General features: G+C 62.4%; 1 protein-coding gene across 5 annotated transcripts; it reads left to right on the forward strand.

The window, feature by feature from the left end:
- The first annotated feature begins 841 nt into the window (after positions 1–841).
- USP36 (ubiquitin specific peptidase 36) lies at positions 842–24,587 on the forward strand. 5 transcript variants are annotated; one of them, XM_080681990.1, is made up of 21 exons: positions 842–870; positions 3,039–3,140; positions 4,767–5,023; positions 5,531–5,752; positions 10,090–10,200; positions 10,777–10,879; positions 13,200–13,267; positions 13,867–13,937; positions 14,423–14,505; positions 15,333–15,444; positions 16,474–16,614; positions 17,151–17,251; positions 17,994–18,132; positions 19,541–20,197; positions 20,740–20,867; positions 21,687–22,241; positions 22,590–22,783; positions 22,942–23,043; positions 23,652–23,767; positions 24,068–24,218; positions 24,447–24,587. In XM_080681990.1, the coding sequence occupies exons 3-20, from the start codon at positions 4,774–4,776 to the stop codon at positions 24,197–24,199; spliced, it is 3,285 nt and encodes a 1,094-aa protein (XP_080538116.1). In that variant the 5' UTR covers positions 842–870; positions 3,039–3,140; positions 4,767–4,773; the 3' UTR covers positions 24,200–24,218; positions 24,447–24,587. The 5 variants fall into 5 exon arrangements, with proteins under 5 accessions (XP_080538116.1, XP_080538115.1, XP_080538117.1 ...); XM_080681989.1 differs by having other exon boundaries at positions 862–940; XM_080681991.1 differs by having other exon boundaries at positions 862–940; positions 14,426–14,505.
- Positions 24,588–25,151: the final 564 nt, after the last annotated feature.

The raw sequence follows: 25,151 nt of genomic DNA on the forward strand, positions 1-25,151 counted from the left end.
TGGCACCCTTTGCCGAATGGGAGAATAGCACCAGAGGTCAGGCTAGGAACGGGTTTCTCCCCGGCCCCGAGGCCACTGAAGCTGCTTCAAGGGAAAGGGATGACAGACAGACAGACAGACAGACAGAAACAAATAAATAATGCAGCCTGGTGGTTGAGCGTGGACCCATGAACCAAGAGGTCTCAGGTTCAATTCCTTTGGGCTCCATCCCTAGCAGGGGGCGCCTACCTCGTGGAAGTTTCTCTCTCTTCATCCCTCTCCCTTCCTCTCCCAAAACATAAAACACATATTTTTTAATACTGCAAAAGTAGTGCATATTTGCAAACATCCCACCAAAGCCTTAACGTAGTCTTCACGGGATGATGCTTTTGGAGGAAGGGGGTCAGGGGGTTGCGCAGGGCTCGTCCCTCCCCTCCCCGCACCTTTCCTGGGCCGGCTGCCCGGACCGCGCCGGCCTCTGCCTGGGTCCCTGGAAGCCCTGAGGGTGAGACCCAGCCGCCACCTCGTTGCGTGCCAGCAGGTGGAAGGAGGCGCGGCCAGCACGCAGCGCCAGGTGTGCGCGCCGCCCGCGCTGGGGACCCGGAAGTGGGGCCCTCACGTGCTCTGCGGGAACTCGGTGAGCGCTGGCCAAGGGGGCGGGGCGCCTTCGCTCGGCGTGCTTGCGTCATTGCGTAGGCTGGCGGGGCCGCGGATGGGGAGGTGACGTTTCCGGTGCTTAGAGGGCTGTGGGCGGACTCTGGGAGCGCGGCCGAGGCCAGCCCCTCCTCTTAAAGCCGCCCGGGTATTTCCGCCTTCTACCGCACTGGGCGCGGGCCGCGGCGCCTTTAAGTGTCGCGGTGACACGTGTGTGAAGCGCCGAGGGCCCGGATGGTGAGTGTGCGGGGCCCGCGCCGAGCAGACGCCAGCGCCGGGGCTGCAGCAGCGGGCGGGCCGCGGGCCTGTAAGTTGCGGCCGAGTTTGGGCGGAGCGTGGGCCGGGGCAAGACTGCTGTCCGGTCGGGGCGGGAAAGGCCTCCGCCGGGCCTGCTGCGCGGGAAGCTGCGGCCCGACGCGGGCGCAACCGGGGGCCCTGCGGGGAAACGTGGGCGCGTGTCTGAGGGCCCACGGGGCGGGCTGGGGGTCTGCGGGGAAACGTGGGCGCGTGTCCGTGATGGCTCCGGGTCCACCGGGAGGGCTCGGGCTGCGTGGAAGGAGAAGGGCTCGGGGGCCCGCGTTGAGGCCCTGGCTTCAGGGTGCTGCCCCCGCGAACCCGACCGGAGGCGGAGCGGAGAGCAGCCCTGAGGAGCCGGGCGGGAGGAGCGACCTGTGTCCGCGCTGGGCCGCGTCGTCGCCCCCGGAGCATCCTTCCCGCGGGGCTGGCCTTGCTCCGGACGCTGTCAGGTCGGGAGGAGCGCGCTGCCCGGCAGCGGAGCGGGGTCGTGTTTGCTTCCTCTCAGTAGCGCCTTGGGACCCCCCCCCCCCCGCCCGCCCCGGAGAAGGTGGGTCCTTGCCGTCATGGATGTGGGGTTTCAAGTGCCGTTGCCTCGGTCGGTCCTGTCGGGTCTCCCCTGGGTCTGAGGAGCTAGCGTGGCACCCTGAGGCAGGACTTCCTGTGCGGGGTGCGGGGTGGGCCTCAAGGAGAGAGGCGCTCAGCTCGCTGGGGCCAAGCCGGGGGCCGGTGCTGGCTGGGCAGGGGAGCCCGGAGGCCCCCCTCGAAAGCGCCCCCGGGAGGCCCAGCGCTGCCCTCCCCGGCTCCTCCCGCAGGCACGTGGGTGACGCTGGGCCTTGGGGTGGCTTCGGGGGAGCGGAGAGCCTGTTTGAGGAGCCGTGTTGAGCGCTCTCCGAGGTAGAAAAACACCGGGAGGAGGGGTCCCCCCCCCCCCGGACGAGAATCGTGGCCTGGAGCGCGCATCCTTCCTGGTTCCCAAGCGTATTTGTCCAGCTGTGGGTCGAGGGGGATGCTGGTGATGCAGGACAGTGTTCTGTGGGTCCCGCACTTCCAGGGAAGTCATTTTTAGGGTACCGCTTCCTGTAGGGGGGGGAGGGGGCGGGACCGGGACCGGGACCGGAGACACAGAGGCTGGCCTTGCTGTCAGAACTGGAAAATTATGTTGGTTCAAAATGTCCCACTCCACGTGGGGGAGTAGGCTCTGGGGCAGGTGCTGTTTCGGGTCCTTATCTCCAATTAAGTTGGGTTCAGTCTCCCAAGCTCTGTCCATCCTGAGCTGCTCGGTTCCCACACATTCGCCCTTGGACCCGCGCTGGCCCAGGACCAGGGCTCACCTGTCCCCAGGGCTCACCTGTCCCCAGGGCTCACCTGTCCCCAGGGCTCACCTGTGCGGGGAGAGTTTTGACTGCAGCATGGACACTGTAGGGAGGTCTGTTCTGCTTTGGCGGGGAGGAGACAGCATGTGTCTGAAATTGGCTGTAAGGTCCTGTGAGGGCAGGGAGGGGTCATGATGGGATAGTGATGGTTGGCACTGCTTAGTAATAATGGTTGACACTGAATACGGGGGTGAGGGGACCCTGTGCTGTTCTCCCCACATGGTGTGTGTCTGAGCATTTTCCCACTAAAGGGCTTGAAAGCACCTCAGTGTTTTGTAATCATAGCGACTGTGGGTGGTAATTAAAGGGGGAAAATCCACACCAGGAAAAGCGAAAATTTGGCGATTCTTACTGCTCCTTCAAAAAAATTTTTTTTTTTTTTTTTTTTTTTTTTTTTAAATTTCGCTGGTTCATGCCGCGGGAAAGCCGGAGAGCATTCCCTGGTGATTCCCTCTTCCGAATGCGGCTTAGACGAGCTGGCAGGCGAATGTTGGAGGTTTTGTTCGCGAGTCTTGTCCCTGATGTGGAAGTTCACATAAGGCGTGTTTTCATCTCCTGCCCCGGGAACGGATTTGTAGCGAGTGACTCAGTCCCCCGCCCTTCCTAGGTCCACGCCGTGGATGTTTCTCCAGCCCCAGCGACTGTTCCCGGCAGGTGTCCGCCTCCCTGCCCCGCACTTGGAGGGGGCTGGTGCGACAGCGAGACACTGCCTCACGGATGCTGTTTGTCTCACAGGTTCTGATGCCGGTTCTGGACGTCAGGCTCGCAGCTCTGGTGGTTTAACGTGCCGAAAGCGAGGAGCACATGTGTTGGAGGGCCCAGGCTCACACGTCCCGGGTAAGCCGTGCGTCCCTGCCGCCTTTCATCCATTCCTGTGTGCGACCGTTCAGGGGTGAGGGCCCCAAGGATGCTTTTATTTCCTCAAAGAACGTGTACTTTCTTTCTTTCTTAAAGATACATTTTACAATTCTGTACTTGACAGACATTTTGACGGACAAACAGACTTGATCCATGTGTGAAATTAGATGCTTCATGGCCATAAACTTGAACATCTCCCATCAGAGCCTAGGTCTGGGGTGCTCCTGACTTAGTCGGTGCTGCTGTGGCGGGCAGGGACCCGAGGGGATTGCCATTGTTCTGATGGGAACCTGTTTTTCTAACGGGCTGGAATGGTGCTGAGCTTTGGCTGCGGGTGGGGAAGAGAAGCTGGCAGAGGTGTGGGCTTCCTGTCTGTCAGTTTCTGTGGCCGCCCCGCCAGCACCCTCCCTCTAGCCGGCGCTCAGTCCTCATCCAGTGCGTGCACACCCACTGGTGGTGCTGTTGTTAGCCCTGTTCTAGAAAGACGAGGGGACCTGGGAAGTCACAGTGCCTGTCCCTGGAGTTTCTAGCTAAGAGGACAGCGAGGCCTGCCCTTTCCGGAGCCCGGGCTGCCGCTGCCACTTTGCTTGCATTTGGGCACCTTGCGTTTCCCGTTCTAGTCCCGTCACCGTCCCTGTCCCCCCACCTTTATGCAGGTGACCTGTCCAGTAATGCAGTCACGGATGCAATTTCAGGGGTTACACGAGCCACGTTAAAAAGCAAGAAGCAGCCCGGCCGGCTGGCTCAGGGGCTGAGCGTTGACCTATGAACCAGGAGTCATGGTTTGATTCTCAGTCAGGGCACATGCCTGGTTGTGGGCTCGATCCCCAGAGTGGGACGTGCAGGAGGCAGCCGATCAATGATTCTCTCTCATCACTGATGTTTCTATCTCTCTCTCTCCCTTCCTCTCTGACATCAATAAAAATATATTTTAAAAAATAAGAAGAAAAAGCGGAAATTAAGCTTCATGGTCTATTTTATTTAACCAAATATATGTCAAATGTAATTTCAGCATATAGCAACCTAAAGGCTATAGGAGTGTTTTACATTCCCACACTAAGTCCTTGAAACCTGGCGTATGTCACACTCACTGCACAGTTTGAAGCTGCCTCCTTCCATGCGGTCGGTGGCCGCCTGTGGCTGTGGCTTCGATTTGGAGAGCGTGTGTCTGGGCAGACAGGCGCGCTCCTCGACTCGCCTCACTGACCCCCGTGTTACGCGGACGTGGGTGTAACCAGAGTGTCCAGCGAAAACTGGTGTTTCCCTGGTTCCGAGCACGTTAGGACCCCCCCTCCCCGCCCCCCGCGTGCCTTTGGATGGAACGTGCCCAAAGCCCCCAGTCCCTGGGAGAGAGGGGCCCCGGCCTGCTGGTGCCTCTGTGTCCAGCGCTCTCTGTGAGGCCCCTTGTCTCTGAGAGGAGCAGCGTGGACCCTCTGTGTCTGCGTGGTTCCGTGGGTCTCTGGTTTACGCTTCCTCCGTAGGGTTGGCAGCCGCTCCGAGGAGCTCTCCTGGTGGCTGGGGTCCATCGTGACAAAGAGGGGCTCTTCAGAGTCGGACTCTGTTCTGGGCACCTGGTTACCGGGGCCCTGTGTTCTCGCCCCGCAGTGACGCCATGCCCATCGTCGACAAGCTGAAGGAAGCCCTGAAGCCCGGTCGCAAAGACTCGGCTGATGACGGCGAGCTGGGGAGGTTGCTGGCCGCCTCTGCCAAGAAGGTCCTGCTGCAGAAGATCGAGTTCGAGCCGGCCCGCCGGAGCTTCTCCTACCAGCTGCAGTCCCTGCGGAGCAAATACGTGCTGCTGAACCCCAGGCCGGAGGGCGCCGCTCGCCCCCGTGGGGATGAGCCACCTGCCAGGAGACAGGGTACAGACGCCTGGCGGCGGGCAGAGGGCCTCGCTGGGTGGTCACCAAGTGGGTGGGCGAAGCGTTGACTGATTAGTAGGAACCAGAGCGGATTGGTCCGAGTTGTGAGTCTCTGTGGGGTCCGTGGGTCTTGGTTGCAGAAGGAGTGACCTGGGCTGGGCAGAAAGAGATCATGTCCTTAGATTTCCCAGGAATGCGTGTCTCACAAGCCTGGGCTTGGAAAGAAGCAGAGTAATGGGTGGGCTGCAGGGGGCCGGGCCCGGCTCCTCCGGCTCGTCATTCCCTGCATCTTGTCCTCTCGCCTGTGGGAGCCCTTGAATTCTAGGCCTACGCCCTCGGGAAGATCCTGGGGCGGCTAGGCGTCCCCCTGGGCTGTCTGGAGCTGCCAGTAAATGGGACATCAGTTACCCTTCGCTGCCGTGTTCGGGCAAGTGCCCGCTAAGTGCGCGGCAGTAGTTCCTGTCTGTGCCCGGAAGTGCATCACCCTCCTCTCCCTGTCCGTCCCAGGCTGCGAGCGTGGGTACGAGAGTGGAGGCGACGGGGTCCCCGCCCCGCAGAAGGTGCTCTTCCCCATGGAGCGGCTGTCTCTGAAGTGGGAGCGCGTCTACCGCGTGGGCGCCGGGCTCCACAACCTGGGCAACACGTGCTTCCTGAACTCCACCGTGCAGTGCCTGACCTACACGCCGCCGCTGGCCAACTACCTGCTGTCCCGGGAGCACGCGCGCAGCTGTGAGTGCCCGCGTGGGGGTGGGGTGGGCTCCGAGGCCCGGAACTCGCTGGGCTAATTAGACAGACCCGTGTGCTGGTGGCGCCACCGTGCAGCCTGGATCACACTTAGGGGTGACATTCATGACACCTAGTAACCGATAAAACCCAACTTCAGGGGTGCCCGCCGCAGGACCGCTCAAGAGGAGTAACGGTCTCCAAACTTCTCTGAGCGTATTTCCTATAAGGAAAAGGGCTTTTCAAAGATGTGTCCAATGACAGGGTGGGCAAAAGGAGGTTCCTAGTTGCTCGTATGGAAAATAGCACAACCTACACATATAAAAGCCTAAGTGACCCCCGACTGGCCACTAGCTATGATGTGCACTGACCACCAGGGGGCAGACGCTCAACGCAGGAGGGGAAACCACAGGCATGGAAACATGGAACAGACTGATGAATCTCCGAGGGGATGGGGGAGGCGGGAAGAAATCAACCAAAGATCTTAGATGCGTACTAGAGGCCTGGTGCATGCATTTGTGCACCGGTAGAGTCTCGGCCTGGCCTGCGGGGACTGCCCCGGGAGTGTACTCAGTTATTTCACACCTGTCACTATACCAGTGTTTTACCAGCTCTTAAAGAGACTACATCAGAATCTCGTGAAGAAAAACACCCACTGAGATGATTCAAGGTGAGCGTGATGAAACTGGTAAGAATGAGATTGTCCCAGGGCCGCACAAACTGTCCTAGAGAGCAGAGAGAGGACGCTCACCAGCTCCCTCCGGGAGGCGTCTACAGCGTGGATCGCCAAGTTAAACACGCGCAGCCTGAGGGAGAAGTGGCGGTCTCCTCTTCACGCAGGAGGGTCAGACCGCACAGAGCACAGCCAGCACCTCGGGCCCTGTGCGCACCCGGGAGCAGGTGTCCTGGCACCTCCGCCTCCCTGGCCCGCTGCGGAGCACGGCGCGGGGCTGCCCGCCGCTCTGCAGCCTGGTTCTTTCTGGGACCTCGGAGTGTTGCCGGCTTCTTAGAGCTCCCGCGCCTCACCTGCCGAGTCGGACCTCCGTGCCACATACAGCGTTGTATGTACGTGCGTCTTCGTTTTAAATAAGGAGGACTTTAAACATCCTGGGTTTCCATGTGGGCAAATGAAACGGGGTCCCCATGTCACAGAATACACACACACAGCTGAACACGTAGTGTCCAAGGTAAAGCGTAACGCTGCCATGACACGTGTGGGCGGTGCCTCTGTGGCCTTGCGGTGGGAGATGGCTTCACCGAGACTCAGTGCGGCTGTTCCGGGAAGCTGACAAATGGGCTGCATTAAAATGAAGAGCTTGTTCGTGAAGAACTGAGAAAGAAAAGCCCAGCGGGAGACGAAGCCTGGGACACAGGGTTGGTACCAGGAATAAATGAGGAATTGTAAGGTAACGGGAAAGGAAGGAAGAGACACGCAGGATGGCCAGGCACCTGGCAGAAGAGGATGCTCATGGCCAAGAGTGGGAGAGAAGCTCAGCCTGGCTCACCACCCGCTGAGCAGGGACAGGGACAGCGACGGACCTGCCGGCAGAACCGGAGCAGGGCACACTCCCCCTTGTGGGGGACCCAGTGCAGGAGGCTGACGTCATGGCAGAGCACACTCCCCCCTCTGGAGGACCCAGTGCAGGAGGCTGATGTCATGGCAGAGCACACTCCCCCCTCTGGAGGACCCAGTGCAGGAGGCTGACGTCATGGCAGAGCACACTCCCCCTCTGGAGGACCCAGTGCAGGGGGCTGACGTCATGGCAGAGCACACTCCCCCCTCTGGAGGACCCAGTGCAGGAGGCTGACGTCATGGCAGGGACAGTCCCCCCTTGGAGGATGAAGGTGCGGTGAAGATCGCTGAGGTCTTCATAATCCTGGTCTGAACGGCAGAACCCCAGCAGACCCTCGAATAACAACCTCTCAGTGTAACGAAGCCGTAGGCGCTTCAGTCTCCCTTACGTCAGTGGGCCTTGGTTTGCTATACGGCACTTTGCTTCAAGTGTCAGAACCTATTGGCCACGTTGAGGACTTGCCGTATTTTGGAAAACAGCCTTCCAGATCATCTGTGACCCACAGTTCTACAGAAAAGCCGATTCGTGTAAACCAGGAAGCCTGTGTATGTGTCTACGCAAGATACAGTCTGCAGCTCAAGGGCCCGTCTGCAGAAGGACACGTGGGTCAGGGCAGGCGTGCGGACCACAGCTCCGGGAGGGGTGAGGGAAACCTCCAGGAGGCTGCGCAGCACGGGTTCCTGTTCGTAAAGTTGAAAAACAATTTTATACTTAAGTACACATGTGTGATAAGACTTTGTTTTAAAAAACACAAGTGATTTTTAAAAATTGGTAAGCAATTGAAGATTAGTAAAGAGGGCAGAGGCAGGGAGAAGGGGGTGGGAAGAGCATTGCCACATAAAAGTTTCGGGTTGCACGACGTGGGGGACCTGCTTCACTGAAATGTCCTGGACCTTAGCTTCGAGCTTTCTTAGAGCGCAGCGCAGAAAGACCCCTCACCGGGCCTGGCTGGCCTCCCCCTCTTCGGACAGGCCGTGGGGTTCTCAAGGACACAGAAGTGTCCCCTGAACACCAAGGGCCTGCTGGCGTGGAGCCGCGTGGTTCCTGCCGCAAGCCTGGCCACACCCGCCCGGGTCCTAGCAAGACAGAAACTGCCCAGTGTCCAGGGGGATGCAGCCCTGTCCTTAGCCCAGTGAGAGAAACCTGGATCGGCTGCCCGAACCCACAGCCTCAGTATGTGCCCTGACTGGGAACCGAACCCTCAACCTCAGTATGTGCCCTGACCGGGAACCGAACCCTCAGCCTCAGTATGTGCCCTGACCGGGAACCGAACCCTCAGCCTAAGTATGTGCCCTGACCGGGAACCGAACCCTCAGCCTAAGTATGTGCCCTGACCGGGAACCGAACCCACAGCCTAAGTATGTGCTCTGACCGGGAACCGAACCCTCAGCCTAAGTATGTGCCCTGACCGGGAACCGAACCCACAGCCTAAGTATGTGCCCTGACCGGGAACCGAACCCACAGCCTAAGTATGTGCCCTGACTGGGAATCGAACCCACAGCCTAAGTATGTGCCCTGACCGGGAACCGAACCCTCAGCCTAAGTATGTGCCCTGACTGGGAACCGAACCCACAGCCTTTTGTTGGATGGGACAGCGCTCCAGCTGACTCAGCCACCCAGCTGGGGCCACAGTGGCATTGCTGTGTGTGCAGCAAACAGCTGTGTGCTGCTTCAGTGCTGACTCCGGGGTGGCCTGGCTGCCGGTGTCGGTGCTGACGGGAGAATGAGTGATGGAATGCAGTCTGCTTGGAGAGGTCTCACTGCGGCAGGACACGCTTGCCCTTGGAGACAAGGTCGCACACCAGGATACGGGCACGGGCCATTCGGCAGCGTCACGTGGCAGCAGGAGAGGGAGGGAGGGTAGCATCCCCTAGCAGGGCCTGTGTAGTGGACTGCTCCGCCCCTCAGGGCCATTCTCCCGTGTGCGAGGGCTGAGCGCAGGCTGCGGGAGTTGGACAGCAGGCTGCGGGTGACACGCACCGCGTGTGCGGTCGATACAGAGGAAGCTTACCCACAGCTGCCGTGCCGTTGACCGGGGTGCGCAGTGCATTCCCACACCGAGGCGCTGGGGATGGCGATGGCCTGGCTCGGGCTGTGGTCTGTGATGAAGGAGCGGGAGGGGGTTGGGAGCATTGGGAGGGGTGCAGGGTTCCTAGTGCTTCCCTTGGGAACCTAACGTGAGCTGGGTGGTGGGACAGTCTTGTGCGTCTCTGCTTTTCAGTATCCCATAACTTTCAGTAAAGGGGAGTCACGCCCCTGTCTGGCCGCATGCCTGGGAGGAACAGTAGTGTCAGTGATGGACTCGGCCTGGGGGAGCAGCTGCTGCCAGCACTCGGGCCCGTGTCTGCCACCTGGTGGTTTGGCACCATGTACCAGGCTGGATGGCCCACAGACGGGACTTGTTAACCTCATGGGGCCTCACAGAAGTGTCCCGAGCCCTGACACGGGAGCGGGCATCTCCTGGGGGCAGCGGGCAGGCGGGGGCAGGAGCCCTAAGTGTTCTGGCTGTTGGCCCTGTGATGCAGCTGGAGTCAGAGACACGGCCCTAAACTCCGCCGTGAGCATCAGGCCTGATCCCTGTAAGTCACTGTGCTGGAGAAGCAGGAGGACCTGCGGGGTCCCCACACGACCCCAGTCACGGGTGAGAGGAGCACAGCTGCGGGGGGGCGTGGCCCCTGAGGCAAGGGGGGAGTCTGGTCATGGCCCCTGCATGTATGTGTGTGTGCGTGTGTGTGGGGGGGGGAGCCTCACCTCAGGCCTCGCCCGCAGGTCCGCAGGGCAGCTTCTGCATGCTGTGCGTCATGCAGAACCACCTCGTGCAGGCCTTCGCCAACAGCGGCAACGCCATCAAGCCCGTGTCCTTCATCCGGGACCTGAGAAGTAAGTGGTCCCGGCCTCCCGCCGGCTGGCTCTGCAGCAGCTGCTGGGAGTGGAGGGGGACGGGGCGCCCTGAGACTTCAGGGCCAATGACTGGGTGTGGAGCGCTGGCGGTGCACACAAGGGCTGTGGGCTCAGGACTGCTGTGGTCGGGGTCTGTGGAGACGGTGTCATCGTGGGGGCAGGTGAGCGTGAGTGAGTAGGCGATGGAGATGGGGGGAGGCCACGTCTGATGGCCTCCCAGCAGGCGGGACAGGTAGCTGGTGTTGGAAGCCAGCTGGGTTGAAGCATAACGAATCCAGCCATGCTGAGTTGGCTTGGGAACACGGGATTGAGGTGGGTTTACGGTCAGTGTGGGCACCCCGAGCCTCCGCTCCTGTCTAGTGGGAGGGTTTGAACTCCCTGGTCTCACCTGGGAAGTTGGGCCATGAGGGGGTGTCACGTGCGTGTGCTCGCTTCCTCGCTGCCCTTGCAAAGGTCTGCCGTGGACCGGTCACGGGGAGGCAGGCACGCACATGGCGCGTTGAAGAAGCAGGGGCTCCCCTCCTGTCTGATGATGCTCCTCCCTCCTCTCCGCAGAGATTGCCCGGCATTTCCGCTTCGGAAACCAGGAGGACGCACATGAGTTCCTGCGGTACACCATCGACGCCATGCAGAAGGCCTGCCTGAACGGCTACGCCAAGTACGTGCTGCCCTCCCCCCCTTTCCTCACGGGGAGAGGGGGGCAGCCAGGCCTCACTCCCACCCCGTTCCCTCTGCGCTGTGGCATCAGGTCCAGACCTGCTGACCTCAGTCGGGCTGCACCTGCTCCCTGGGAAAGGCCCCCTGTGCTTGCCCCGCCCAGTGCCGAGGCCGGTGCTCAGAGCTCAGGAGGGTGTGTGAGTGCTGAGTGGAGAGCCCAGGACGCAGCCTCCCACCGGCTCCCCTCCACCCCCGGGGCTGAGGCCTGGGGAATGCGGGGGCTGCTGTGCGGGTGGGTGCAGCACGTCGGTGCACTGGGCCCCAGCCCTGCCCGGGCGGAGAGCTCTCAGGACCATGACTGACCCTGACCCTGTGCCAGGCAGATGAGCCAGACCCTGGAGGCGGGAGAGTCGGGGAGGCTGGGCTGAGGTGGGGAGGGTCCAGGGTTATGGTCTGGGAACGGGCTTCATCTGAGCTCTCCTGCAGGGGCACTTGCAGCTCAGCCTCCGTGCCTGACGCGAGTCTTTCCCCACGTCCTTCCTGAGCTCAGTTAACTCTCTCTCTGTCCGAGTTGGCAAGTTTCTTAGGCGGGTGGTGTCCGCCCCCGGATGCTCTCTCAGCCGGGAGCGCGGGGTGCGCCGCCCGCTCGGTGCTTGTGTCTGGGCCTTGCTTTTAACAAGGGCAGGCTTGCTTCTGGTTTCCTGTTTTCTGCTTGAACCGCTGGCTGGCAGGGAGGCTGTTTTCATCTGCCCCCGGGATTGGGCGACTCGCACGGCTTTCACCCCGGCGCCCCTGCCGCCCGGGGCCGTGCACTCTGGTGGAGGCCGAGGGCCGGGTGGCTGTGGTAGTTTCAGCTTCTTCCGGCCCGAGCTCCTCCTTTGCTTCTCTTGCCCTTCACCGCCGGTTCCCCGGGAGCCCGCCTGCCTTTGCCTCTGGCGGAGAGCCACCGCCTTCGGGGGCTGCCTCCCCGGCGGTGCCCTGGTACCCCAGCCTGAGAGCTGCATGCTTGCGGGTTTCTGTGGCTCGGGCCACCTCTGGCTCCCTGTCTTGCCCTCACTTGTGTTTCTGGACCACTCGAGACCTGCCCCGAGGCGGGCGGCATCATTCCGGCGGCTGGCATCGCTTCTGTTTCCTGCTTACGGGTAATCTGGCGTTGGAGGCTGTGTCGGGCCGAACGGAGAGGGTCCTGTGGTTCCCTTCGCTCTGTCCCAGCCCCTTTGGGTGACCCGGGCAGCTGCCGTCGCATGGAGGGAGCCACCGAAGTTGGCTCTCCTGGCTGCCGGTTGGAGCGCAGTGTGCCGCCTTCCGATGGGTGGTGGCGATAGGAGGCGGTGCTGCTCACTTTCCGTTTCCTGACTTTGCAAATAAGAATTTGGTGACTCTGTTGGTCCCCATGTGTCTTGGAGTTATTTTCCTCACTGAGCTCCCGGGGCCTGGGTGGCCCTGCTGTCAACAGTCACATCGATGGGACAGCAGGCTGAGACGGGGGCCTTCAGCACGCTCTGCAGGTGGCGGAGGCCGTGCAAGCATTTTCTCGTGTGTGTGTGTGTGTGTGTGTGTGTGCGTGTGTGCGCACGTGCATGTGTGTAGAGTCCTCCAGGCTGCTACCTGTGGTGAGGAGCCCTGGCGGGGAGTCGTGTCTGGGGAGATGGGGGCAGGTGCCGGTGGAGGGGACGCTGTCCTGGGAGGGAGTGGGCCGCGCTGTGTGTTCCCTGTGGAGTTTCCATCTCTTTTAAAGACGAAGGGCCGGTGAGACTTGTGTCCTGGCGGTCTCGGTGGCTCTGAGGAACGAGGCAGGCAGGTGCAGGGGCCGCGGGTGAAAACCTGGAGCAGAGGCTGGATATGGTGTTGCTTCGAGAATCTTCCTTACATGAGCGCTCGGGCATTATGCTCCGCGTCCGGTAGTTAGTAAACGGGCTGGGGGACTTGAACGCAGGCTTGCCCGACCTGAGCCCCTGCCTGGACCCCTGCTGTCCTGCGGAAAGGACCCCCCGGTGGCCTCTGTCCCAGATCGGAGGCTGGTACATGCCCAGCCAGTGGAGGGTGAGGTGACCATGCAGGACTGAGTGGGACCTGAGCGGGGGAGTGGGAGCGAGGCCGCCCTCTGAGAGCAGCGTCAGGCTTGCGGGGGTGGGGGTGGGGAGCGGGCCATGTGGATCCGAGCACTGCCAGGGTCCTGCCGAGACGCCTGCTGGGTGTGCCAGCCTCCGGGTGGTGGGGGAATGTCCTGGGGTGTGCAGTGGGCGGGGCGCTGGGCGGGGTGCCAGCGCTGCTTTGCTGTGGCCTGGCACCCGCTTGATGGCTGTGGCCTCTCTTCACAGGCTGGACCGTCAGACGCAGGCCACCACTTTGGTCCACCAGATTTTTGGAGGCTACCTCAGGTCGCGTGGTAAGTGGAAGCTCTTCTCTCCCCCTTCCTTCCTGTCAGGACGGGGTGAACCGGGCGCTGCTGAGAGCTAGCGCCAGGCTGGGCTCTCCTGGGCAGGCCCCGAGGCCGAGCCTGTGCCTCACGGGCACCCTGTTCCTGGGAGGAAGTGTGAGCAAACCGTCAGCACGTGTGCAGTGCGGGCAGCGGTTCTTCCCGTGATGCCCTAGCTCAGTGGTCGGCAAACTGCGGCTCGCGAGCCACATGCGGCTCTTTGGCCCCTTGAGTGTGGCTCTTCCACAAAATACCACGGCCTGGGCGAGTCTATTTTGAAGAAGTGGCGTTAGAAGAAGTTTAAGTTTAAAAAATGTGGCTCTCCAAAGACATTTCAGTCGTTGTGCTGTTGGTATTGGGCTCTGTTGACTAAGGAGTTTGCCGACCGCTGGCCTAGCTCCTCGGGCAGCGTTGGGCCTGATGTGCGCCGTCGTACGGACCCAGGGGCCAGTGAGCTCTCCCCGGATGCTGAGGCTCGAGGGGCGGTTTGCCGAGGGGACCTCGTGGCTCTAGGGCTCGGACTCCTGGCGGGGGGGACCTCACCACGCCGCCTCTGTGCTCTGTTGCAGTGAAGTGCTCGGCGTGCAAGAGCGTCTCGGACACCTACGACCCCTACCTGGACGTGGCGCTGGAGATCCGGGTACACACCCCCCCCACCCCCCCCCCCACCCCCCGTCTGTTTGCAACAGGACCCGAGGGCAGAGGGCGAAAGCCCCACACGACAAACCCACACGCCCATGTCCACACAGATGAGGAGATGAGGCAGAGACACTTAGCATCCCCCCCCCAGTAGGAACCAGCATGTTCGCACATTTCTTTCCAGCCATTCTCCACGCACCTTTCTCTCGCTCTCATTTCCAAAAACAAAGAGAACGTTCAGGTGTGTGGAACCCAGAACCCGTCCCTGGTCAGCCCCGCTCTGAGCCTGCCCATCGGGGCAGGAAGGGGGGCAGCCTGGCTCCCGTGTCCCTTTGCTACGGCTTTGAGGCCCAGGTGGCAGCCGGTGGCCGGTTTCTGTGCCAGCGGAGTGCGGGCTTTGCTGCTCGGCCTGGAGGGCCTGGAGGGCCTGGCGCTGGCGCTGTGCAGGGAGCCTTCTCCGCGCTCACGCTCCGTTTCCGCCCTCAGCAGGCGGCGAACATTGTGCGCGCGCTCGAGCTCTTTGTGAAGCCGGACGCCCTGAGCGGGGAGAATGCCTACATGTGCGCCAGGTGAGTCCCAGGTCATCTGACCTGACGCTGCTGTGGCCCCTCCCGCAGGGTGGCTGCCCACATTGAGGACCGTCAGCACGTCCTCCAGCAAGAAACTGCAGGCCACAGACAGTGCCCGCGGTCTCTGACCCAGGCGCTCCCAGGGCCCTCCCTGTCCTGTGGGAAGCAGGCCCTGCAATGGTCCCGTGTCCCAGGGCCGTGCACGTGCCCGTCCGCTGCAGGGCCCCACTGCCACCCTGCCCTTAGGTGACCCCATTCCGCGACTGCCATGTCTTATATTTTCTTGGCCTTTTTCCACCTCCGCAGACGCAGCTCTGACCCGTCCTTTGGGGGTTGTGCAGGCTTAGTGTGGGGGGGTGTTGTTAACGGTCCAGTTAGGTCGTTTAAAAGCTGTAAATAACAGTTTCCTTAATTCTGCTTCTGGGTTGACCATTCTCTGCCCAAACACTGCCTTTAGCGCCCCCTATGCCCGCCCCTGTGCTCGAGAGCTGCCGGTCCCTGCGCCTGCCCCCTCCCCCTTGTTTCGTGTCTGCCTTTGTGCAGGGAATCCCTGCCTGCCCCGCTGTCACCAGCCGGTCGGCTCCGGTTTGTTCTCGGCTGCGTCAGCCCACAGTCCCTTCTGCGTCGCAGCCTCGAGCTCGGAAGAGCTTTACGTTGCCTGGTCTGCTTCCGGCTTCCCTCCCCGCAGCGGTGTTGGCTGGTCGGTAGGGATGCAGGAGCCACACGTCTCGTGCAGGAAGAGCCGTTGTTCCCGCACAGCCTGACGGTTACTAGCTAGTGTGAGGACAGTCCCTGGGAGCGCGAGCTGACCCCCACGCCCCCCTCAGGTGCAAGAAGAAGGTGCCCGCCAGCAAGCGCTTCACCATCCACAGGGCATCCAACGTGCTGACGCTTTCCCTCAAGCGCTTCGCCAACTTCAGTGGGGGCAAGATCACCAAGGTGAGTGCCCCCGCGGGCTCGGCTCCTCGGCGGCTGCTCCTTCAAAACACAGACTCCGGGCTCTACCCAGAGCCGGTGAGTCCAGATCCCTGGAAGACGGGCCCAGGAATCTGCGCTTTTTACAAAACCTCCAAATGGTCATTACACACACTTAGCCCTGTCCGAGAACCGCTGTCTTCCCAGCCTTTTCCCGCCCTCTCCCGGGCTTGGTCTGCTCCTGGTGTGCAAGGGCAAGGCCACGTCCTGAAGAGGGTGTGTGATGGACATGGACGTGGACTGGGAGGCTCTGGTCCTCCGTGTCCTGTTCGTGTCTAGACCAGTGCACTCAGGCTGTGGCTTGTGGGTGTGGAGTAAAGTATACTTTTTGCACGGTTGTGTTCTATCAGACGATGTCGTGTCGCATAGAAGCTAGAGGTCTGTTCCTGTCGGTTAGAGCCTCATGATACAGTTTGGAGCAAGGCCCTTGCCGAGCCTCAGCCTCCTCGCCGGCTGGCTCCGATCAGCCTTTCCCCGATTGGAGCTCTGCAGAACGTCAGTGCTGTGCCCTGGAAGTGCTCGGTGCCCCACTGCTTCAGAAATGCCAGTTCTTTTTAATTGCAGGCCTTCTCAGAGCCTTTCGTAAGCTATGCAGCATTTTGACTCTCCCAGAGGGGAATTTGTTATGAAGGGTTTTCTGGACTTAATTGTCTGGGGAGTCATTGGCCGTACTAGCAGAAAGGAGCTTCCACCGCACCCGGCACCGGGAAGTCGGTGGGACGTAGTCGGTGGAGAGTGAGATCCTGTGGATTTGCCTGCGGAACTCGTAGATCTACTTCCCAGCGGGACACAGTTTGAGAAACAACGGTCGTTGGATCTGGGGGCTCGCATCTGGCCAGGTTGCACTGGGCTCGCGAGCCTAGGGTGCGTGTTGGCTTTTGAACTTTGAGCTCCGCAGGAGGAGGAAGAGGATGTGCAGGGAAGCACCGCAGCGTGCTGACCTCCGGGAGCCAGACACGGCCTTGAACGGCCTTCTCCTGGGCTTCCCCGCAGGACGTGGGCTACCCCGAGTTCCTGAACATCCGCCCGTACATGTCGCGGAGCAGCGGCGAGCCCGTCGTGTACGGGCTGTACGCCGTCCTGGTCCACTCAGGCTACAGCTGCCACGCCGGGCACTACTACTGCTACGTGAAGGTCGGTGGCCCCGCTCGCGGTGGGTGGCGGAGGGTGCACCCCGGCAGGTTGGCAGGTGGGTCTGTCCGGGCACAGAGGCAGCCTCCGCAGCGTGCGTGTCGGGGGGTGGCCGTGTTCTGCAGCGGTGCTCCGGCCCAGTGTGACCTCGGCGCGTGGGTGGGTGGGTCAGCGGCTCCGAGACTGTCCGCGGGGGCAGCCGTGGGCGTGCACTTGGGCGAGGCTCTGGAGGGGCTGCTCCCGGGGCTCTGGCCTAGAACCCGGGACGCGACTCGGGGAGGCCCAGTGTGGGGGAGACACCTTGCTGATCGGAGCTGCCCCCATGCCCTCGGGAGGAAGAGCCTGGGACTGTGGGCCAGGAAGGAAGGGGACTCGGCGCAGCATGGGGTTGCGTTCACAGTGAGACAGACAGTCACGTGGAATCGCTGCCAGTTAACGTGGGTGGCGGTGAGCGGCGGATTCTTCGCTCCCTGTTTAAAAGCGAGGCTCATGGAAAGTCTGCTGTTTGTTTTGCCTTCCCTCACCCTGGGCTGCTCCAGGCAAGCAGCGGGCAGTGGTACCAGATGAACGATTCCCTGGTCCATTCCAGCAACATCCAGGTGGTTCTGAACCAGCAGGCCTACGTGCTCTTCTACCTGCGGTAATGCCCACCCCCTTCTGCCCATCGTGGGGGAGGCAGTGTCCACCGGGAGGGACATTCAGACCACGTCCTCTTGCTGTTGTAAAAGCCAGAGCCTCTGGGAAGGTCCAAGCAGTCCCTCTGTCCCCCCCCCACTCCCCCCCCCCCCCCCGAGGTGACGTGAATGTGACGCGGAAGTGACCGCTTCTCTCAGTGCCCACATCGGAGACACTGGCTAGCCAGCACCCCTTCCGCTGTGGGCAGTGACCTCGGTGGGCCGTGAAGTACTCGTCAGGGGGAGGCTCCGTGGTCAGAGGGGGTCAGTGGTCAGGGTGGGGCTGCAGCAGAGCACCTTGGGAAGGTGCCTTTTGGGGGAGCTGGTTGTCACCGACCTGGGTGGGAGAACGTGGAGCCTGGAGGCATTTTTGCGGCCTCGTATGTGTGCTGCTAACCTTGGATGAGGAGCTTGAGGCATCGGTCTGGCTTTCTGATAAGCGGAGCCTCTGGTCTTGGAGCTCGAACTGTAATTCGCTCTGCTGTACGGAGCACACGTCCCAGCTGCCTAACAGCTTCCCGTGGCTCAGGGCAAAGCGGGCTTTCAGAGACAGACCAGGAGGGTCAGGCGTCGCTGGGTTTCTGCCTTCCCATCTGTTTTAGGGAACTGTCACCTTGACTTGCGTTTACTCTGGCCCCTTCTCACCTGAGGTTCTGTAATGATTGCAGTGCTAGTAGGAGAATCCCTGACCCGTTTTCTCTTGGACAGAATTCCAGGCTCCAAGAAGAGTCCCGAGGGCGCCATCTCCAGGCCGGGCTCCGCCCTCTCCGGCCGCCCCGGTGGCGTTCTCGACCACGGCAGGAAGAGCGTCAGCAATGGGGCCCTCTCGTCCCTGCTGCCTGGAAAGGTACCTCCTCAAGGGGATCGGAGTCTGCCACGCGCGGTGCCTCCTGGGCGTGGAGGGAGCCCCGCTCTCGGCAGGCTGCGCTGTGCCCGGTGGCCCGAGAGGCAGACAGTCTGTCCTACTTTGGTCCGTGTTCTCTCCTCAGTCGGTCGTCAGCTGACAGGGTGAGCAGGAGGAGGGTCAGCGATGACCCAGCAATTCAGGACTAGGTCACGCTGTGTCCCTGCTCTGGACCAGCTGCCACGCAGAAGCACAGGGACAGGCTCGCTGAGCAGCCTCTTGGCCTGAAGCATCCGGCAAACACGTCCCGTCCTCACGCTTAATGCTGCCGGCGTGAGGAGGGCACAGTGCTGATTTCCTGACAGGCAGATTCGCTGGGTGTGTCAAGCGGACGCCTTTTTTCTCAGGAGCGCACACAGATGTACTTAGGGGGAAAGGGGTTGTGACTAAAATTTACTCAAATGGTTAGAAAAAGAAATGGGGGGCAGAGTATACACACACTAATGTGGCAAAACGTTAACAACTAAGAAATACCTTTGACGTTACTTTTGTGTGTCTTTGAAGTTTTCTGCTGAAAACGGGGGGCTTGTTGTTACTAACAGAGCAGTGAGGCAGGAGAAGGAGTCACTCAGGTGATGCAAAACCACCCTGGGGCCGGGCAGAGGACGCAGGATCAGTGAGCAAACGTTTGAAACGGATGAGGGAACCGTGGACGCCGTGGGTCAGACTGCGGCGCCATCACGGACATGTTCACAGCCCGCCGTTCCATTTCCAAACAGTCCCGTGGGCTAACACGGAGCCAGATCCAGCTCTTCGCTGGTTTAACAAGTAGTTTTTCAGCAGACTCCACCAGCCCGGAAGTGGTTGGGCGGCTGCGCTGGTAAATGCTCGGATTCAGGCCTGGGGTGGGAGGTGGGGCATCGAATGCGGAGCCGTGGCTTAGCGTCCTGATGGAGGGGGTCTGCGAGGGGGTGAGGACTTGCTGTGGCGGTGACTGGGACCCTGGAGACGGTGCAGCTGCGTGGCCTCCACGGCAGGAGAGACTTACTGAGGGCCTGAGGTAGGGATCGGCCGGGAAGCCAGCTGGGCTCCCTCTGTGGCCCAAACCCGCAGAAGCAAAGCCCCAAGGAGAGAGCACCACGTGCTCATCAGCGGCTGCGCGGCGGGCTGGGACTGTGGTCATTCCTTTGTACGTTCGTGTTTCTCACATCTGGGTGGGAAGGTGCTGCTTTCACAGCGAAGGGGGCTCTAAAGATCCACGCCCGTGGGTGAGGTAGTTTGAAGAAGTAGCAGCATGTTTACTGCGTGGCCGAGGCCGAGGCCGGCTGCCCTGGGGGCCTGCTCCCGCGCACTGTGCCCCTCACCTGCCGGATCGCTGCCAGGTCTGACCGCCCGCCCCGCTGTCTTTCAGAGACCGGACCCAGCGGCCATGAGGAAGCTGCAGGGCCCCGAGGAGACGGGTGTGCCCGTGTCCAGGAACGGCTTCCTGTCGGGCCTGAAGACTCAGAATGGACACACTCCTCCAAAGCTGCCCTTGGGGTCCCCTTCCCCCCGGCTCTCCAAAGCACCCACACCCCTGCCGACCATCCTGGATGAGCCTGGAAAGAAAGTCAAGAAGTCGGCCCCCCTGCAGCACCTCTCCCCGCCCCTCAAGACTTCTCCGGGGTCCCACGGTGCCAGCGGCAGGTGTGACAGCCACAGGCCAGGCTCCTGGGATGGCAGGGGCGCTGGCCTCTCTACCTCACCCAAGCTCGTGCCTGCAGCGACTGCCAACGGGCACGGGCCTGCGGGCATTGCCCCGGAGAGGGCAGCCTCCAGCAGTTCCAGCCCCGAGCACTCCGGGAGCAGCGACCCCGCCCAGGGTCCCCCAACCCCCAGGAGCGGGGCCGCCCGCTTCTGTGACTCTCAGGGAAGGACCCCCACGGCCAGCTCGCCCAGGGCGCTGCTAAACGGTGAAGCCTCCGCGGTGGTGAAGCCGCGGTCCCCCGCCCTGAGCAATATGGCCACCGAGCCCACAAGCGCCATGTCTCCTCCGCCCGCCAAGAAGCTGGCCCTTTCTGCCAAGAAGGTGGGTGTTTGGGTGTCGTGGTTGGGAGTTTCGGGCGGCTTTGGTTGGGGGAGCGAGACCCTGGGGCCTCCTGGGCACTGCAGATCAGAGGGGCTGTCCCGGAGTCGGGGTTCAGGGAACCCTGATTTCCCACTGTCACTCCATGTGCTGACGGAGACTTGGGGCGATGCAGGTCTCCCTCTCTAAGGGGCGGAACCAGGACCCAGAGGGAGGACGGGGTGCCGGGCTCACGGTGCTCCGAGCACGGGGTGGCCGCAGGACACGGCCCGCGGGCGCCTCTGGGTGCAGCGCAGAGCTCCGTGGTGGAGTGGGCCTGCTGGGGTTTTTGTGGAAATTCCCTTCCTTTTTCCTTTTTGTTTCTAACCAAAAACACTTCTGATTCTTCTCCTATCACCCCCCCACCCCTCGCTGTCCCCCATCCTGCTTTCTGAATTCTTTCATTTGTTTTGTGTTTGTTTCTTTGTTGTTTTACATTTATTTTTCCTCTCACTCACCACAACTTTTTTAGACCACCAAGTTTTTATTTATGTCAATAACTGCAGGCCAGCTCCCTGCGGAGGGCCCCCGGCACTGACCGAGCGCCGCCCCTCCCGCCACTCTCCGACCTCACCCACCCCAGGAAAGCCACTCACCCCGCCGCCGCCTGCGCCCGGCCCGTCGGTGCCGCCAGGTAAGCGTGGGCCCGGGCCGGGGGCCGGCTGCTTTCCCTGCGCTCCCACAGAGCTGCGGGGCCGCCGCGGGAGGCCAGCGTGCGGCTGGACGGGCCCTCTGTTCGCACAGGGCAGGTCCTGAAGGTGTGAGGTGCACCTGGGTGCTCTTCTTGGTTTGGCGTCAGTTCCGGGGGACGCAGAGTGGAGAGGTCGTGCAGTCTGGGCCCCATAGCTCGCTCGCTCTGATGGTGGCCGTGACTGTTCTCCGGTCCCGCGGAGGCCGGCGTTCTGGTCGGTCATTGTCAGGGACGTCTCACGTGGAGAGTTAACCTTTCCGGGTCCATAGCGAGCGGGACACAGATCAGAGCCGAACCCGACCTGCTCTAGACCCGTCCCTCGTCCCCGCTCGTTTCCCTGGCGAAATCGGACTCCCTGGTTTCCCTGAAGCCCAGGTCCCAGGGACAGTCCGAGCTGAAGGTGCGCAGGCCTGTCCGGGCCCCTCTTACGGCCCTTCTCGTGCCTGGACACCCCGAGACGCCGGCGGGTGGGGTTTGATTGCCCGGTGCAGCTTTTACACATTTGTATCAAAGATGAAAAGCATTGGAGCGTGCAGACACACATTGTACTGCTTGGTGATGAGGAACTAAGAGAGGGACGATGACTTCTGTTAACCTTGATCTTAAGGAGGCCTGAATTTCATCGCTCGTCTGTCTTTTTAACTTACACCTAGCTTTTTAAGCTGAGGTTCCTGGGGGTGATCCCTAGCTGGGGGGAGGGGCCTGCTGAGGGTGGGCCTGGGTCCCAGAACAGCCGTCCTCACTGCCCGCCTGTCCTCACAGGGCTGTGTCGCCTACTCCCAGATCATCTGGCCTCCCAAAGCCCCCCCACGCCGCCGCCCTGCCCAGCAGCCTCCCGAACTCCGCCTCTGCTCCCCTGCCTCAGGTCAACGGGGGCTTCCGGGCCGCCCCACACCAGCCAGAGGCCAGCGAGCCCCTTCAGAGCCTTTGTAAGAAGAGGAAACGGAAGCGCCTGGGAGAGGCCCTGAGGCAGGGCTCAGAGACGGGGGAGGCAGCGGTCCCTCCAGGGAAGAGGAGGAGGAAGAAGAGGAAGCGCCCCGAGGACACGGACATCGCCCCTCTGCAGGAGGGGCAGGCGCAGGGGCAGCACTGGCGCCCCGAGCGCAGGCAGGAGGGCAGCGTGGAGCCACCAGCTCCCAGCCTAGAGGCAGAGGGTGGGCAGCAGCCAGTGAATGGCCGGGGCCTGGTGAATGGCTGGCCGGTGGGATGCAGGTCGGACAGCCCCCACGTGAGCAAGAAGAGGAGGAAGGGAGTGGATGGCCTTGGCGGAGAAGGAGAAGGAGAAGCCTGCCTCCGCCAGGACCCACCTTGGCGCAGGTGAGAGCCAGGAGCCAGACACCCTGCCTGCCCACCAACACCCCCCCCCCCACTCCTGGAGGGTGTGGCCTGCAGCTCCAGCCTGCTGACCCAGGCGAGTGGGTGGCAGCAGCAGACCTGGCTGGCACTGCACAGCTGGTCACCTGACCCAGCCCGGCTGGCCCTGCACTTGCATCACCCGCTTGTAGGACTCTCCTGGGTGGACCTCCAGCGCCCCCATGCTTGGCTGCGGTGTGGGCAGCAGCGGGGCTGGTCCCCGGGCCAGGCTCAGGGGGGGGCTTGTCCAGGTGACTGGGTCAGACGCGCCAGTGGAAGGGGCAGGGAGCTGACGGCTGACGCTGCCCCCAGGAGCTGCTCCCCCTCGGACGCCGAGCCAGAGGCCACGGCAGCGTCTCCAAGGAAAAAGAAGAAGAAAAAGAGGAAGCCGGAGTCCCGGCGGGAAGGAGAAGGGAAGGAGCACCCCGAAGGCTGGAGGGGCCCTGCCGTCCCCGGGAGCGGCCCCACGCCTGCCGTCAGCGGCCAGGGTCCTGGGGACCCCGCAGGTGTGCGCCGGGCGGGGCGGGTCCTGGGGTGGGCGGAGGGCTGCTTCGTGGGAAGCCCCTTCCGGCGGGAAGACTGGCCCGGAGGCCTGCTCTGCGTGCAGGGTGGTCGCTCCTGGTGGCGGTGCAAACGCGTACTGTGTGTGTGTGTCTGCCTGCAGGGCCGGAGCCGGCTCCGCGGCGCTCCTGGAGCACGGAGCGCGGTGCCAGTGTGGTCTGGGAGCTGCTCGAATGCGCGTCGGACAAAGCCTACGGGAGGAAAGGTGCTGCTCGAGCCTGGCCTGTGTCGTGTTGGGGGTGGACCCCGGTGCCCCGAGCGCAGGCATCACTGGGCTGTAAGATGGGCTGTGTGTCCAGACGGACCCAGCTGACCCCATCGCACAGAGGTCAAGAACTGGTCCTCACGGGGCGGGAGTTATCTGTGGAAGGATCCAGAACAGCTTCTGCCTGGGTCCAGGGGCAGGAGAGGGAGAGCACAGAGCGTGCACCCCGGGGGCCAGGCCAGGAGGGAGGGCGCGGCGGCACTGGCCCAGCACCCAAGGGTGACTTCTTACTCGCAAGGTTATTTTTGTAAATCAGACCTGGAGAAAGAACACGAGATCTTTGTTTCTCAGCTGAGGCCGAGGGTTTAAAAACAACGGCGCTGGGTGGGGGCGGGGCAGTTCTAGGGCTAAGGGGTCACCTGTGAGGACAGGAGCTCTGACTGAGGGCGTGGGCATGCGGTGCAGAGTACAGGCGACGTGTCAGGGAACTGCACCCTCCAAGCTGTAGAACCGTGTCACCCGGCAAAGGTAGCTCTCTTAAGAAGGAGACTAAGACAGAAACGAGGAGGGTGGTGGGAATCCGAGGTGCCAACGCGCATGTCTTGCAGTTCTGACGTGGGGTGGCGAGGTGTCGGCCGTCAGCCGGGATGCCATGCACGACAGCAGGTTGGCCCGCGCCTCCACGGTGATCGACGACTGGGATGAAGAGTTTGATCGTGGGAAGGTACGGCGCAGCCGCGGTCGGGGAGGGCCGGGTTCTCGGGCAGTTGGACGTGGCTGCGGCCCACCTGGAGCCAGGTGCCAGGTGCAGTTCTGCTTGGCCGCCGTAAATGTGGCCCCGGGCGGGGCATTGGTCCCCGCTCGCTCCTGCCCTTCATCAGTGAGGGGGAGTGGGCGCTCCCACAGGCCGCGGGAGGAGTAAGGCGTGGTCATGTTGCGCGGGGAGAGTGCTGTCGCACGTAGTGGCCGCTGGGACCTGGGACAGCCCTTCCGGCAGGTGTGACACCTGTGATTCTCAAAACAGGAAAAGAAAATTAAGAAGTTCAAGAGGGAAAGGAAAAGAAACTTCAATGCCTTCCAGAAACTTCAGAACAGACGGAACTTTTGGTCTGTGACTCATCCAGCCAAGGCCACCAGCCTCAGCTACCGCCGCTGAGCCGCTGCTGCCGAGATGGGTCAGTGTGGGCTGTGGGTTGGTGTGTGAGTGTGAGTGAGTGTGTGTGGTGCAGTGAGTGAGAGTGCATGGGGTGCGGGTGTGGGGTGAGGTGCACGCACACGGCGTCACTTGCAGAGGAGGCCTTGCTCCATCCCAGGCCCCGGGTGGTCCCTGTTGGACACGCTGGAGGTGGGAGGGGACTCGCAGGGCCCTTTCTCTGTCAGGATGACTGTTGTTTGCCCCACAGACACTCGGAGACGGGCATCACCTCCTGGGAGCGGTCCGTGTGGGCTGCTGGCTGGGTCACCCCCGGGCCTGCACCGCCAGCCTGCGCAGAGGATGGCGCCGAGGCTCCAGCTTCCGGGGATCAGGGCCTCTGGCGACAAACCACACCGTGCCGGGTGGAGCAGGCAGCTGCCCGGCGGGGACTGGGCGGCGCGTCTGGGCTGGCCATGGACGGAGGAGGGCTGGCCGTGGACGGAGCAGGGCCGGCGGGGACGGAGTGGGGCCGGCGGGGACGGAGCAGGGCCGGCAGCTGCGCTCTCGTGTGCGTGCGCGCCTGGGTGACGTGGCGGCTGGTTGCTGTTCTCGGCGGGCCGCCCACCACCTGCTCCCGGTGGCTCGCGGCCCCCACTGTGCCCTGCCCATTCCTCGCAGGGCCCTGTCCGCCTTGCCGTCCCCCTCAGAAAGCGGAGCCGAGGCGGCCCCGTGCCTCCGTCCTCGCAGGGAACTGGACGCTCTCGGGAGCAGGCGGCCGGGGCTTGAGCTGCTGAGCCGGCCCCTCCCGTTGGGCTGCTGCTTGCTCTGAGCGCCTTCCCGGCCTCCCCTCCGCCGCAGGCCGCGGCCTCTGTCCAGGTGGCGTCGTGGGCAGGTCCTCTTCCTGTTCCGGCTTCACACGCACCGTCCTCTGGCCGGGCCTGGGCGCCCCAGCAGTGCCCTCCCGCCTGCAGAC

The sequence above is a fragment of the Plecotus auritus genome (assembly GCF_963455305.1).
Source record: "Plecotus auritus genome assembly, chromosome: 7".
Classification (NCBI taxonomy): domain Eukaryota; kingdom Metazoa; phylum Chordata; class Mammalia; order Chiroptera; family Vespertilionidae; genus Plecotus; species Plecotus auritus.